General features: G+C 46.1%; 1 protein-coding gene across 1 annotated transcript in view; it reads left to right on the top strand.

The window, feature by feature from the left end:
* Nucleotides 1–514: 514 nt before the first annotated feature.
* TMEM164 (transmembrane protein 164) overlaps nt 515–16261 on the top strand; it is an 89985-nt gene continuing 74238 nt past the window's right edge. Inside the window, exon 1 of the mRNA XM_075007451.1 lies at nt 515–1343. Coding sequence (XP_074863552.1) covers nt 900–1343 — 444 coding nt within the window. The 5' untranslated portion in view covers nt 515–899. The remainder of the gene's footprint in view (nt 1344–16261) is intronic.

A 16261-nucleotide genomic window follows, 5' to 3' on the forward strand; every position in this document is an offset into this window, starting at 1 on the left:
AGCTGGTTGTGCTAGGGATGCTGGAACAATTTATTTAGTGAGGCGGCTGAAAGCCATCAAAACAAACAGTGACCGCTGTACATGAGGGAAACCACTTCAAGCCACGGGGTGCTCCCACACTCCTAGTTTCAGCACCCCTCTTGGGGTGAGTAAAAGGGAAGGCAAGAATGAGGGGATAGAGAGGGCACAAGGAAGTGAGTGGAGGAGGAGGAAGGTGTGGAGGCTATAGGCAGGGGGTGAGCGGAGGAGGCAGGAGGGTGCAGGGATGAGTGAAGGAAGGAGGCTGAGGGCAGGGGGGTTGAACAAAGGGGGAGGGAAGCGTGCGCGCCTGAGCTATGGGGGAGGAAGCAGGCTGAGGGCGTGAGGGGGGGCGAGGGAGGAGCTTGAGAGCACAGGAGGTGAGCGAAGAGGGAGGAGGCTGAGCCCGAAGGCGCTGAGCGAAATGGGGGGGAGGGGGGCGGAGGAAGCTGTAGGCGGGACACAGGAGGAAGCGGCGGGACTCTGGAGCCGTCGGAGGAGGGGGCGGAGCGGGCGGCCGGCGCAGCCAATCCCGGGCGGCTCATCCATGTCTGTTTACGAGTGGGAGACGTCGCTGAGCCGCAGTTGCTGCGCCGGGCCGGGGCCGCCAGAGGCGCGCGCTGCGAGCCGCCTGTGGGCGCCCCCTGGTGCCGGGGCAGCAGCTGCGTGCGCTCGCCGGTGGCCGTGTAGACAGGGGCGCTGGGCCGGGCCACGGAGGTATCGGCCCTGCGCCTGCGGGAGCGGCTGAGGGCGGGGCTGCCGGTCCCCGCCCGCGCTAAGCCGTTCCCTCTTTCCGCAGACTGGCCGACCCGGCCGGCGGTTCCCAGCGCCGAGCGGGGGGGAGCAGGGCTTGGGGCAGCCCGGCGGGGGTCCCCCCTTTCATGCTCCGCCAGCGGCCGGGCTGGTGTCCCGCCTTGCTCCGGGACAGCCAGGGCGAGCAGGAGAGGCGGCACCTGGCCATGGCCCGCTACAGCCTCGGCAACCTGCTGGACTGGCTCTATGGCGGGGTGGATCCCAGCTTCGCGGGCAACGGGGGCCCCGAGTGCGCCGCCTTCCTCAGCCCACGGCAGCGCCTGCTGGAGAGCCTGGTCTTCCTCGCCGTGGGCGTCCTGGAGATCTTGGTGTCCCTGTGCTACATCAGGCGGCAGCTGCTGCGCGGCCCTGAGGAGGGAAGCCAAGTGACCCAGGTCAAGCAGGAGAGCCTGGGCAAGAACCTGCTGCTGGTGGCCCTGTGCCTCACCTTCGGCCTGGAGGTGGGCTTCAAGTTCGCCACCAGGACGGTCATCTACCTGCTGAACCCTTGCCACGTGGTCACGATGTTGCAGGTGAGGGTTCCCTGTCTCCTGGGTGCCACCTGGGACTTTGGAGTCAGCCCCCTTCTCATCCCTTGCTGGAGGCGGAAAGGCGCCGGCTAAAACCACCTGTTGGGATGAGGACGGAGTGCTGTGGGAGGCGGCGGCTGTGCTGTTGCAGCCAGATTAGCTGTTTTATTTTTTTAAATCTTTAACTGTGTCCTTAGAAGCCTCTTGAATATATTAGCCATGAACTGAAATCTTGAAATGATCTGATCAGTTTTTCATTCTTTTATGTCTTTGGCACCCATGGAGCAAAGATTTAACGTGCTTGTTTAACATGAAGCTCTTGAAGCAGTTGTGTTGATTTCAGTGGGATTCCTTGTACTTCACTTTAGGTAGGGCACGTGGTGGTAGCAGCAGAGTCTTGGTTTGCATCTTGTGTTTATTCATGCTGAGAAAATGAAAATAAACGAGTCCATTTAATTTACTTGTTCTGGGTCAGTAGTCCTGGGCTTTGGTGATAGGGGTGCAGGCATAGCCAGGGTGTGTGTATATGAACTCTTTTCACTTCCTTTTTTCAGTATTATTCATGTTTCCCTTGGTTTCATTATCACCCAGAATAAGATAAAAAGATACAAATGTTAGGAATTGGAGATCTCTAATGTTTAACTGCTATAAGCATGTAATTGACTGGTTATCTGATGAAGTGTTTGTTACCCACAAAACTTGTGTCTAAATACATCTGTTAGTCTTTAAGGTGCCCCAGGACTCATTTTGACAGATATAATTAGACAACTTGTGAATCTGAGTGAATAATGGAAAGGCTTATTTACAAATAATTATATAATTAAATTTTCCAAAACTTGCAGCAAAAACGTGAGAAAACAAAAGCCGCACTGCTTCACTGATGTGATCCCTGACTAAAAAACAAAAAGACACTCCCCTAATTCCTCTTGCACACCAGCCCCAAAAGTGGGGTGGGAGGACTGGGTTTGTAGATTTTTTGGTCCTCTTTAGAGTTTGGGGAGGGTCTGGAAATGAGGGGTTCAGTGTGGGAGGGGGCTGCCAGGAAGTGGGCATGGGGTGGGTCTGTGTGGGAGTACAGTGCAGGAGCAGGCAGGAGATGGGGGTGGGATCTGAGCTGGGCAGGATGGGGGGTGCAGGAATGGACTGGGGTTGTGGATCTGGGTGGGAAGGGGGTGTAGGAGTGAGCTTGGGGATTTGCAAGAGAGGAGGCACAGGAGTGGTGATCTGTGTGGGAGGTCGGGGTCTGGGTGATGTGGTGGCACTTACCTGGCACAGCTCCCCTGTGGCGCTGCCTTCCCCAGGTACCACTCCCTTGCTGAGGCCTGTGTGTGGGACATCCCCTAGCGCCAGCGTGTGCCATGTGTCTTGCAGTGCCTATTCATGGATGGGGAAGCTAAGCTGGGGGACTGAGGCACCCTGTCTGTGGCTGTTGTGCCTGGCAGGAGACGCTTCGTGTTGACATGATTCCCAGTGCTGCCAAGTCTGGGTTCAAGGTGCCCCCAGCCAGTGGTAGGACAACAATGGTGGTGGTGCATGGCGCCACTTCTTGCTCCCACCAGGCAGAGGTTGTGGGCTGGATCTGGCGGAGGCTTGGGGCTCCACATCCTGCACTCTGCAGTGAATTGAATACTGGGAGTGGTGCCCTGTGACTCCAGAGCTGTAGCCAGGGAAGATCCAGGCCAGATCCAGATTGCAGACTGTTGGTTCCCTACTCCTGCTATAAATATTTAAAAGCATGTGTAAATCACCCATCCTAGAAAGATCTGAAAAAAATCATTGTACTCTCTGCAGGTTAACAAATCCAGGCTCTGACAGATGAAGTAAATTTGAAAATTCTATGTCTTTTTTGGATAACAACAAGGGGATTTATTATTTGTTCTTACTACAGTAATTGTTACAGGAGAGAGGTAGTCTGTGAAGGGGTGGGAGTGACTGTTTGCTTCTTTGTAGACTTAATACCATCACCTTGAACTCCTCCCAAAAACTAAATGGTAGCCAGAGAAGATCCCATAGCACTGATGTAGCATATGAGCTGTGTCTCACACCTTTTAAATTCTGCATTAGCTTCCCATAAAATGGTAGCCATTTGTAGTGGAAGAAAGCAACATAGTTGTATAATCCATTAGTCAGCAGTGTTAATCTAATGAAAAGTGGAAATTATGCAAGGGTTTCATAAATATTTAAGCAATGAAATAATATTGCTGCACTCATCAGCATATTGAATATGTTGCAAAGTAAAATCTCCTACTGGAGGGAAGCTTTCTACCAGAAGCTGTGGAGATGTGCTAATATTATGGCTCGAAGTGTGTATTTATATTCTTTGGTGGGAATGGCATTTTGCAAAAATACAGTATTTCTGTATGTATTTAGAAAAGCTTGGTTCCTGAGAGCGCCTTAATTTTGCGTAATTTGTGCGGAGTTTGGTGACTTTGTCCTCACTCACAGCTATTTCAGAGTTGAGGGCAATCTATACCTTCAAATCAGTGGCACAACTATGGGCACCCACATGGCCCCACAGTATGCCAACATTTTTATGGCTGACCTGGAACAATGCTTCCTAGTGCCCCTCCTCTACTTGTGCTACACTGATGACATCTTCATCATTTGGACCCATGGGAAGGAGGCTCTTGAAGAGTGCCATAGTGATTTCAACAGTTTCCACTCCACCATCAGCCTCAGCCTGGATCAGGCCACACAAGAGATCCACTTCCTGGACACTACTGTGCAAATAAGTGATGGTCACATAAACACCACCCTAAACAGGAAACCCATGGATTGCTATGCTTACTTACATGCATCCAGCCTTCATCCAGGGCACACCACATGATCCATTGTATACAGCCAAGCACTAAGGTACAACTGCATTTGCTGCAATCCCTCAGACAAACACCTACAACACCTTTACCAAGCTTTCCTGAAACTAGAGTACCTGGCCAAGGAAGTGAAGAAACAGATTGACAGAGCCGGGCATATACCCAGCAGCAACCTGCCACAAGACAGGTCCAACAAAGAAAACAACAGAACACCACTGGCCATCACCTACAGCTCCTAGCTAAAACCTCTCCACTACATCATCAGTGATCTACAACCCATCCTGGACAATGAACCCTCACTCTCACAGACCTTGGGAGGCAGGTCAGTCCCTGCCTACAGACAGACCGCCAACCTGAAACATTCTCACCAGCAACTATAGACCACACCACAGTAACTCTAAACCTGGAACCAATCCCTGCAACAAACCTCGCTGCCAACTCTGCTTACATATCTACACTAGCTACACCATCACAGGACCTGACCACATCAACCATACCATAAGGGGCTCATTCATCTGCATATCAACTAATATGCCATCATGTGCTAGCAATGCCCCCCTGCCATATACATTGGCCAAACTGGACAGTCTCTACGTATAAGCATAAATGGACACAAATCAGATATTAGGAATGACAACATACAAAGATCTGTGGAACACACTTTGTTTTCTCTGGACACTCAGTAACAGATCTAAAAGTAGCCATCCTGCAACAAAAAAACTTCAGAACCAGACTCCAAACAGAAACTGCAAAACTGCAATTCATTTGCAAATTTGACACCATCAACCAAGGATTGAACAGAGACTCGGAGTGGCTGGCCAATTGCAAAAGCGATTTCTTCTATTTTGATGTTCACACTTCCGCATTAGTGGCTGATAATGGGCCACATCCTCCCTGAATTGACTCTGTCAACTCTGGCCTTCCTCTTGACTGGGACAACCTCCTTTTCATGAGCCTGTATATTTAGATCCTCCTCTGGAATCCCCATTCATGCATATGAGGAAGCAGGTCTTTGCCAACAAAAGCTCATGCTCCAAAATATCTGTTAGTTTATAAGGTGCCACAGGATTTCTTGTTGTTTGCGTGTAACAGTTAACCAATGTCTTTTATATTAATGGTCTTCTAAACATCCAACTTTATTTTTTGTTTTGTTTTTTTACTAAGTCAAGTGCATATTTTTTCCAGACTTTGATTTTGACCAATTATGTGACCTTTTGAAGTCGATGAATAAGATGACACAGGGTCACCCATAGTTACAGTTTAAATGGGACACACATGATTTCAGCTTTTCACGTTTTTAAAGGTCCAGGATTCCCATAGAAAAATCATAGAAAAAAATCAGGTATAAATATTTATATGGGACCAAAAATGGTTGGGCACTTCACAAAATGTAGGAATGATACAAGTTTGTGCTCTTTAGTATGTGTCTGCTTTTGAAACAGACACTCTTTATTTAGAGGGTGCCTTTATTTAGATGAAAATCTTTCTTGGTCCCTGTTTCTGTAATAATCTTTTATGTTGTTAGAGAGCGATCAAATAGGTCTGTGTAGAGAACAGTAAAATATCCTTGAGATATTTTTATTGCAGGTCTCCCATTCCAGATGGCTGACAGAATGAAATCAATGAGTTGGGAACAGACATTTGCGGGTGTATTTTACTTTCAACTGGTCATTTTCCTCTCTGTTTCCTGGCTTGCTTAACCTTTCCTTTCCTTTTGGCCCTTTCTCTTGTCTCATGGTCTGTGCTTTCTTGTTCTGTTCCCAAGGTTCTGGCTTTGTAATTGCTATAATCACTTTTCTAGGTGATGATCAGCAAATGGAGATTTCTTTGTTTAATCATACAGCAAAAGCAAAATGAAGTCTTTCTGGTTTCTCATATCTCCCATGTGCTGGCATCTTCTGTTCATTTGCTGGCTCAAGTTTTTTGACGCTTACCTTGCCCATAACTTCTGTCCCTGCAAGATGATGGCAATCTTGTATCAGAGCTGCTGCCAATTGTTTTTACATAATTTTGGCATTAAGCCAATCTCAGTTGGTTCCCAGTACCTGCCCTGCCATTTTCCCACAACTCCACCATTGAGTTAAAAAGGAAAATGGCGACTCTTTTATTGCCCTCATATAGGTAAACTAAATCATGTTTTTTTTTTAAGCTACAGGGTTGTTGTTTTATGTTCCTTGGGGCTGCAGTAGCTGAAGTCTCATGGGTGCTTACCTTCACCCCGTCGATCTCTTAACAGTCACAGTGCTGAAGCTGACCTGTAGAGCTTGTTTGCAGACATTCATCTTTGACTCTTGATTTTTTTTTTCTTAAGGTTTCTGAGGATCTTCTGCAGACCTTCACAAAACTAGGGTTAAACTAAAACTGATTAAAATCTTGATAACAGTCATGGAAAGGGGCTAATGTTTTTTGGATGAGTAGAGGATTGAATACAAATTTCATCTCTCTGGTGCAACATGGTGAAGACCTGAAGGGTTCTGATCGAGAGGATTTGCCTGACCATGGGAGGTCCATAGTCACCAGCTTCCACGCCTGCTGCTTGCTACAGGCAGGCATTGTGCCTGGGTCTCCCACCCCTGCACCCACTGGGCTGCTCACCCAGCTGTTGTGTGAGGCAATTGGACAATGGCTTTTGCCCCCAGGGGTGCTGTGGGGCTCCATTCCTGAGACCCATGTGGCTGCGGGGCAGCTGGAGAATCATGGGCCCAAAATCGTGGCCACTGAAAGGTAGCTGGGGAACCCCATGCCCACACCATCATGCTGTGGCTAGGTAGCTGGGAACCACAGACTGGTCTGGGCCCCACACTGCCACAGGGCAGCCAGGAGACTCTGCTCCCAGCTGGGCTTCCAAGGCTGCTGCCCCTCCTGTCCTTAGGCTCCTGGGCTCTCTTGTACACGAGTATCTGTGGTCCTGCAGGATCATGGATGTTGCTGGACCAGAGTGCTGGTTTTTGGTGCAACCTTTCAAGAGTCACTGCAGGACCAGAGAGAGACAAAGTGGGTGAGCTAATGTCTTTTACTGGACCACCCACTGTTAGGGAGAGAGAGACTAACCAGAAGTTGGTCCAAAAAGAGGTATTACTTCACCCATTTTGTGTCTCTAATATCTCCAATATGCTGGGACCGACATGGCTATAACAACACTGTTACAACAACTTTCTGTTGTAATAGCTTGATTTATTCTCTTATCTGCTCCATTCCAAACATTGTTAACAATCTCTTATATGATCATGACTTTTTGGGGCGGGTGCGGGTAAATGAATATTTTTTTCTGAAATTATATTGACATGGTCTGGTCTCTGGCATATAAAGATCTGGATTAGTGCTGGAGTGTTACCACTTCTTCTGTGTGCCACTGACAAAATGCACTCCAACTCCGGTTGGCTTTTCTTTTACATTTTCCTCCCATTAAAATTGCTGTGTGCTATTGACTCAATACTAACAGCATGCTAAGTAGTGGCTAGTGCATCTTAAGCAGCAGCGCTCTGTTGTAATAGAAACACTTCTAAACATTTCAAGCTTCAGGCTAACTTTGAAGAAATATGTGATCAGTTTTAAAATGCACTAAAACGTTTTTAAGAAGGAGGAAGTAAATTGTAATGAGAGATTATATCAGAAGCTCTAAGGGAGGCTCATTTAATTTCTCTGACTTTTTGAAACAGCTTCAAACAGCACTATTCCTTGTTTTGTAGGATGGTTTTATTTTAAGGTTATTGCCTGTCGCGTTTCAGCAGCTATTCCAATATTATTGTCACACCTTTAAAGTAGTTAGGGGAGAGAGTGAATCTCTGCCTTGCGGACCTTTCCTTCCCTCCTGCCCTCCCCCATTGTCATCACGAAAAGACACTTTCTGGAACTGTTGACATAATTTGTGGCCAGGAGATTCACTAACTTTCCATATCAATCAGGAAATATTCTGCTTAGTTTGGTCTCAAAAAAGTGAGCGAGAAGCTAGATCTGTCTGGATTTCAGAAGATTACTTCAAATTTAATACTGGCTGTTGAGGCAATCGTCAGGATACTTAGGTTTTGAATGCCTGTCAGATGCGGGCATGCTGGGCACAGCTGAGCCATGGTACAAGCAGATGTTATTTCCTGTTGTGTGGTTAGCTGTAGGATATCAGGATGTCCCTGCCCGCTACAGGCAGAGTGGGATAAAGGATGCAGAGCTAGACTTTTCTTGAAATCAGTGTGTTTGTGTCTTAAGTCATAAAACCAAAAACTGATGCCCAGCTCATTTCCCAAACTGATGAATGTCTCAGTCAAATCTTGGCTTCACTTGAAGTCACTGGGAATTTGGCTGCTGACTTCAATGGACCATGATTTTGCCCAAGGAATTTATTTAGTTTAAGTGATTCATGTCTAAAGTTATCCAAACAGATGGGCTCTCTCCCTACATGTATTCCCCCCAGGTTTTGTGTCCCAGGATTTTTTCAGTCCAGTAGAGATGTCTTCCCTCTCTGGAGGGAGAAAAAACAAACTGTTCCCATTCTGATACACTTTGTCATATGAAAGAGGGACAACCAAAGCATCCATTTCCCAGTGTATTAGCCAAATGGCTTAGTCAGGCTAGCACAGCTTAAATCCTTTTGAACATTTTATCCTCAATCTAAATGAAAGGAAACTGGGGATCTTCAGGCAAACAAGACCCAATCTACCGAGCAACAAACAAGTGAGATGCTCGACCAAGTTCAGCTTTGCTGCCCAGAGGACAAATGCTTATTTTCTACAATGAGAGTGAAACATGGCAAGATATTAAAATATATTTGAAAGGAAAAAATCAAGTCCATTCTCAACAAGCTGAGGTTGTCCTTCCCATTTCAGTTTTGTTAGGACAGCAACACTGGGGCTGGGACAGGCTGAGAGAGTAGACTCCTGAAAGCGGGGGAAAGTCAGTCCAGTGGCAATCAACAAAGTGACTAGAATGTTGGGACTCTTTAGGAAAAATATAGATAATAAAACAAAAAATACACTGCCTCTGTGTAAATCCATGGTATGCCCACGTCTTGAATATTGTGTGCAGATGTGGTCACCCCATTTCAAAAAAGATATATTGAAGCTGGAAAAGGTACAGAAAAGGGCAACAGAAGTCATTAGGGGTATGGAATGGCTTCCATATGAGGAAAGATTAGAAAAGCCTCCAGTGTTACAGCTTTCAGAAGAGACCAGGGGAGATACGACAGAAATCTACAAAATCATGACTAAGAAGAAATAAGAAAGTGTTACAGTAAACTTTCATATCCAGCAACCCTGGGGCTGGGAGGTTGCTGGATGTGAAAATATGCTGGTTAACAGAGAGCAGCTGGGGAGGCCCAGGCAGCCAGGGAGAGACAAAGATGTGGTATCCCCCTCTGAGCTAGGGGAACGCCAGCAATTTCAGAGCTGAGAAGCTGGCTGAGGCTGGAGGAACGTGGGCTGGGAAGCCAGTGGGGGCTGGAACACTGCACTAGCAGCTCCGTGGTGCATGGCAGATCCACTACCGGGAAGCTGGGGTGGCCAGAGGACTGAGCTGGCAGCTCTGGGGCACATGACAGCTCCAGGGCTAGAATGCCAGTGGGGGGCAGGAGGACCACCCTGGCAACTCCAGGAGGTGTGGCAGCTCTGGGGCTGAGGAGCCATCTGGGATGGGGGAACTCTGGCAGCCTTAGGGTGGTAAGTTACTTCCACACTGCAGCAGGTTTGTGCTGGTTACTGGAGAGTTCCAGTTGATTGAATACCAGATAAAAGAGAGTTTACTGTATGTACTTAATCTAATTACACAAGAATTCAGAGGGGGCAGGAGGGGTGTTACCACATGTAATTAGTTGGCAGCAGTTGAGTTTAAAACAAAAAAATAGGAAGCTTTTTTTTCACCAAACACAGTAAACCGATGGATGGTATGAAGGCCAAGACTATATGAGAGTGAAGAAAATAATTAGATAAGTTCATGGCAAATAAGTCCATCCCTAGCTGTTAGCCAGGGTGGACCGGGATGGTTACCTGAGCCTCTGATTTGCCAGAAGCTGGGAATGGGCAATAGGGGGTGGCTCATTTAAAGATTTCCTGTTTTGATCATTCCTTCTGAGGCATCTGGCATTGGTCACTCTTGGGAGGCAGGATACTGGGCTATATAGACCTTTGGTCTGACCCAGTGTGGCCTTTTTCAAGTTCTAGTGACTGTTTTCCCCCAGATTCTGTTTTGCTTTTGCATATATCAAACACTGCCAGCAGAATGTGGTCTGTGGGATTCATCTGTGCTGTGTTGGCAGGGAGTGATAACAGAGGAACAGATTTGTATATTGCTCACAAAGTAGGAAACGCCCTATTTTACTCATGACTGTCCAGAGGAATTGCCAAAAGGAATTTGCCCCTTGGAATGGTTCCAGACTTCTTTTAGGAAACAACAAGCAGGAAAGACCTTATTAGATTCTAGTCCATAGCTCCATTAAAGAAACTGTTGCATATCTGTGACTGTGAAATCACCTGTTGGCTACGTCTACACGTGCCCCAAACTTCAAAATGGCCATGCAAATGGCCATTTCGAAGTTTACTAATGAAGCGCTGAAATGCATATTCAGCGCTTCATTAGCATGCGGGCGGCAGCGGCGCTTCGAAATTGACGCGCCTTGCCGCTGCATGGCGCGTCCAGACGGGGCTCCTTTTCGAAAGGACGCCACCTTCTTCGAAGTCCCCTTATTCCCACATGGGAATGCGTCCAGACAGGGCTCCTTTTCGAAAGGACGCCACCTGCTTCGAAGTCCCCTTATTCCCACATGGGAATAAGGGGACTTCGAAGTAGGCAGGGCCCTTTCGAAAAGGAGCCCCGTCTGGACGTGCCGCGCGGCGGCAAGGCGCATCAATTTCGAAGCGCCATTGCTGCCCGCATGCTAATGAAGCGCTGAATATGCATTTCAGCGCTTCATTAGTAAACTTCGAAATGGCCATTTGCATGGCCATTTCGAAGTTTGGGGCACGTGTAGACACGGCCATTCAGAGCAACTAACTGATTAGCTAGTGTTGAAGATCCATAAGCAGAAATCTGCATAGCAGACTTATAAAATGATCTTTTTAAAATGATGTCAGTGAACTTTCCTAGAAAATGACTTTATGCCATTGATGTCCATTTAGGTTTTTAGTTTTTTGGGATTTGTTAACTGAACAGTTCAATGTATATTTTGTAATAAATCTTGAGTTATATGTAGGTATCCAAAATTAGGTTTTTGGAGCTTTTTCTTAATATGCCTATAGAGTATACAATCTAAATTATTCATTACAGTAGTATATATCATAACGAGGAATCTTTTTATGTGTTTCCTAATGTGCTTTAAGAAACTTTCAAATAGCACTTTGTTAAAGTGAAATAGGGAACCTTTAGTATGCATCAGCAAGGTCCACATGGATCAGTTAATGCAAAACATATTATTGTAATTTAGGAATCACATCTACATGGTCCTCATTACTGCTCCATAAAGACAAGCCATTAAATGAAAGAAACAATTTTTGGTGTTTATTTTCTCCAGTGGTTAATGCATAAATACCAATTCAGTTTTTTTAACGTGAGGTTGTTTTAGGGCAGTTCCAGGTAAAACTGAAAATCTGAAGCACTAGCTATATTCCAAAAAGTTTAGAAGGGTGTGGTGCTCATGTGCTCATACCTAAAAAGAGAAGTCCAGGCTATTCATCTTCAGCCAGCCAGCCAGGAACAGGAAAAGGGATGTGGGCAGAAATGAGCACAAAACAACAGCCACAAAGACAGCAGGTGGACTCTGAATACTGCCAGTGTTGTCCTGTGGAAGAAAAATAATAATTCAGTGGTTTGAAATCTTGCACGCTCTGTCTTTCTTCCTTTGCTGCAGATAACAGGTTGGCAAGATATTCTTATAATAGATTGCACATAATCCTTCTTGTAGTGGTGGGAGACAAGGTAAAGGGGAAGAAATCTTCTGCAACAGTTTAGATCACTCTCAGGAAATAAACACTAACTGTTTATAAAGCTCTTCCTCATGCACACATTTTATATTTCCATGTTTTTCTCCCAGTGAGAGTATTTCAGTTCAGAACAGCAAAGGCCCTTGGGCTGTGAGCCAAAAATACTTTCAAGAGGTGATGGGCTTCTTTTGAGTCTCTCTACGTAAGAGCACAGTTATTATGCTCTGCAAAGACAGTGAAACTCCATTTAACACTACGGTAATGGTGCACTCTGATAAATGAAGTCATGTACCTTAATGGATGCCAAGTGCTGCAAAATAGGTTTTTTTTTCTTATCAGAAGTGCTGATGTCTGCATCTCTTTAAGTTAATCTTGTTCAGCTCAAACCCACTTTGATATTTCCTGCTCATGCCTTTCATGGAAAGAACAATGTGGGGGTGAAGTTGAGGGGTGTTAAACTAGAACTGACCTATTGGTGTGGGTTTTACCTGAGATTCAGAGAAATTCGTCGTCATGGATAGCTGAGTGACTTGGCAGTGGACTCTTGGTTGCCAAATCTAGGCTGAGGTCCTGGTTGCTTGTTTACTTGCCTTACAGCCTGATTAGCTCTTGGAAGAGGAAGGGGAAGCATCACTTTACAAAGTCCATGTCTACACTGATTTTAGATATGGATTTCCAGCTATGACAATTGCGTAGCTGGAGATGACATATTTAAAGTTGATTTTTGCTGCTGTTCACACAGTGGGAGGTCAACAGAAGAAACCTTCACGTCAACTTCTCTTATTCCTTTGACTTCCAGGAGCACAGGGGTCAATGGCAGGACCATGACACTTTGACTTAGCATGTCCCTACTAGGTGTGCTAAATTGAACCCCAGAATGTTGACCACTAGCCAGTCAGTCTTCCCCTACATGTAGACATATCCTTAGGTGTGACTTCTCCAACAAAGTGGTAGAGCCGTTTCTACCAAATAGTCCAATTCATTCTTTCCTTAGCCAGAATGGCAGCCAGCTTGTGGGGTCTCCAGTTTTAGCTGCGGATCACGTAGGGATGTAAAATCCCATTCAGTTAGTTAACAGGTTAAATGTTAAGTTTAATTGGTTAACCCATTAAATGAGGGCGGGGAGCCTTCCTGCTTAGCTGGGCTGGAGCATCCTTGCGTGCAGCCCAGCCTGGCAGCAATGCCTTTGGTCACAGCAATCCTGGGTCAGACCCTCTGTGGACAAGGTTTCTCTGGCTGAGCTGGAGTGCCCCTCCCTGCGGTGTGCTTCAGGTTGTGCCAGACCAGGGCTATTCTGGCCCAGATGGAGCAGCCCTGCCACAGCCTGGAGCAGCCCAGTGCCTGCAGTGGGTTGAGGGGCTTTTCCATTCCCCACCGACTAACCAGACCTGCTAAGCCTCATCCATTTAGGGTGAGGCTTACTGGTTAACCATTAAGATCCCTGCTATCACCACAGCATGAAGTGCTGAGACAATGAGTCTCTCTGTGCAACTAAGGAATGAATTAGGGATGGGCATGTGGAGGCAGAGGAAGGCTGTTGCTATGGAACGGAAGGTGGTTGTTCATATTTGAATCTGATTACCTGATTTTTTTTTTTTAAATTTTCCTTTATATAAAGAAAGTTTATTCAGCCATTTAAAACCCCTCCTAAAACTGTACCTCTCAAAAAGAGGACAGCAAAGCAGGGATTCTACTTGTGATTTAAAAAAAATCAGCCTATATTTGCCTATATGCTCTAAAACATGGAGCCAGTTTTCTATAGAGAAACCATTATAATGTCTCTACAGGTGGTAGTTTCTTGTAATTCTTTCTATTTTTGTGGTGGAGAGAGCTATTTTCAGTGTTGGCATGTTTAGGAGAACAAATGCTATATTTTAAAATGTTTGTGAATATATTAGCACCTACAAATATGATGAGAAGATGTGAAGAAAAGTGGCTGACAAAAGCAGATTCCTCAGAGCCAAAGACGGGGGTAGGGTGGAGGAGATGATAAATATGGGCCAGGGTGAGCCAATGCATATAGTGTACTTGGACTTTTCTGAGAGCCTTTGTGACTGTCCTTTAGCAAAGGCTCTTAAGAACAGTAAGCAGTCATGGGATAAGAGGATAGGTTGGCTAATGGATCCAGTAACTAGTTAAAAGATAAGAAACAAATTATGGGAAAGAATGGTTAGGATGGGGAGGGTTAAATAGCAGTGTGTCCCCACAGAGAGGGGGTAGCAACCAAAATGGTATTGGTAGGGTAAATAAGGAGATACTACTTACTCTTCATAAAACATAAGAATTAGTAGTCTGTTATGGGTTCCCCCTGGAACTGGGTGGCAGCTGAGCACTCTCTTTTATCAATATGTGTTTCCCTTCACATTGTGATATTGCGATGAGTGGTAAAACCCTCCAAGTTTGCACTCACGCCAATATCCACAGGAAGGGACTGCTCTCAGCTGTGATCACGAGCACTCTGGCCGCCACTGGTGAACTAGTAATAGAGAAATTGCAGCCAAAATAGCCCCAAGCTCCTTGGCCTCAGATCCCAAAGTTGCATTGTCCTACCCTGAAAGTATTGTAGAAAATAATAGTTACGCAGTCTCCTTTGATGTAGAGAGGACCATGCACAAAAGGTCTAAGTGAGCTTTTTCTCTAAAGAGTGCACTTAAATCAGAGTGTTTATGGTTATATTAAAAAAAATAAAACTTCAAAACAAATTGATTAGATACAGAACAAATTTATGTGATAAGGTATAGTAAGCAGATCAAAGACGATTACTTAAGAAATAAACAAGAATGCAGGCTTAGTCTTGTTTGAATCAAACAGCATTTCCCTCTGTTAGACTGTAGATGTTTTATACACAGGCAGTAATCCACTCTTTCAGCCTGGGACAAGCACTTCCCCAGTTCAGTCTTTTTCTTCCAGAGGTATTTTCAGGTGTTGGGTTGTGTGCAATGTAAGGCCCACTGGTGACTTCACTTCCCCCTTTTTATAGCCCATTCTGTATGGTGGGAAGTTGGGAAATATTTTGTTTCAAGCCAGGCTCCCAGCCCAGTTTGTGGAAGAATACAGGTATCAAAATGAGCTTCATTATATGTGATTTAGTTGCAAGACGTTGCATTTGCCAATGAGTCATGGCAGCCACTATCCATAGGCTGGAGTATTTACAGGTGAGGATAAGCTCTTCCATGGCCCATTGTTTTTGTTGATAGGCTATTCAATCCAAAAAGGTCATTCATAATGGCTGCATCTACACTACAGTTCTGTTACGAAAGAACATGTTTCGAAAGAGAACATCAAAAGATGCTCTTTTGAAACAGAGTGTCCACATACACCAGCAGGGACCAAAGGTTTGGTCCATTCTTTCGAAAGGCCCCCAGCACAATTTCGAAAGACAGTGTCTGCACACGCTGGGGTGCTCTTTCGAAAGAGCAGGGACAGGAAGCGCCACAGGTAGGGTCGCATGGCAGACGAGCCCTTCTGGGGCTGCCACCCACTGTCCCCTTAAAGGCCCCCCTCCCCCCCCGTATATCAGCCTGCACACTTAAAGGGCCAGCAACGCTGTCCCTAGGCAGAGGGAGGGAGAGAGAGACAGCAGAGGTGGCATCCTGGGCCCCCATGGACCCTGAGCAGCACCCCTCCTCCATTGCAGCTGTGGCCAGCGCCCTGGCTACAGTCCTGGCCACTGTGCTGCAGCGACTCCGGGTGGCCACCACTATAGGCATAAGAACATGAGAATGGCCATACTGGGTCAGACCAAAGGTCCATCCAGCCCAGTATCCCGTCTGCCGACAGTGGCCAATGCCAGGTGCCCCAGAGAAGGAGAACAGAAGACAATGATCAAGTGATCTATCTCCTGCCATCCATCTCCTGCCCTTGTACTGAAGGCTAGAGCACCATACTTTACCCCTGGCTAATAGCCATTTATGGACCTAACCTGCAAATATTTATTGAGCTCTTTTTTAAACCCTAATAGAGTCCTGGCCTTCACAGCCTCCTCCGGCAAGGAGTTCCACAGGTTGACTGTGCGCTGTGTGAAGAAAAATTTCCTTTTATTAGTTTTGAACCTACTACCCATCAATTTCATTTGGTGTCCCCTAGTTCTTGTATTATGGGAAAAGGTAAATAATTTTTCTATATTCACTTTCTCCACACTATTCATGATTTTATATACCTCTATCATATCACCCCTCAATCGCCTCTTTTTCCAGACTGAAAA

Source organism: Carettochelys insculpta, chromosome 13 (assembly GCF_033958435.1).
Source record: "Carettochelys insculpta isolate YL-2023 chromosome 13, ASM3395843v1, whole genome shotgun sequence".
Lineage (NCBI taxonomy): Eukaryota > Metazoa > Chordata > Testudines > Carettochelyidae > Carettochelys > Carettochelys insculpta.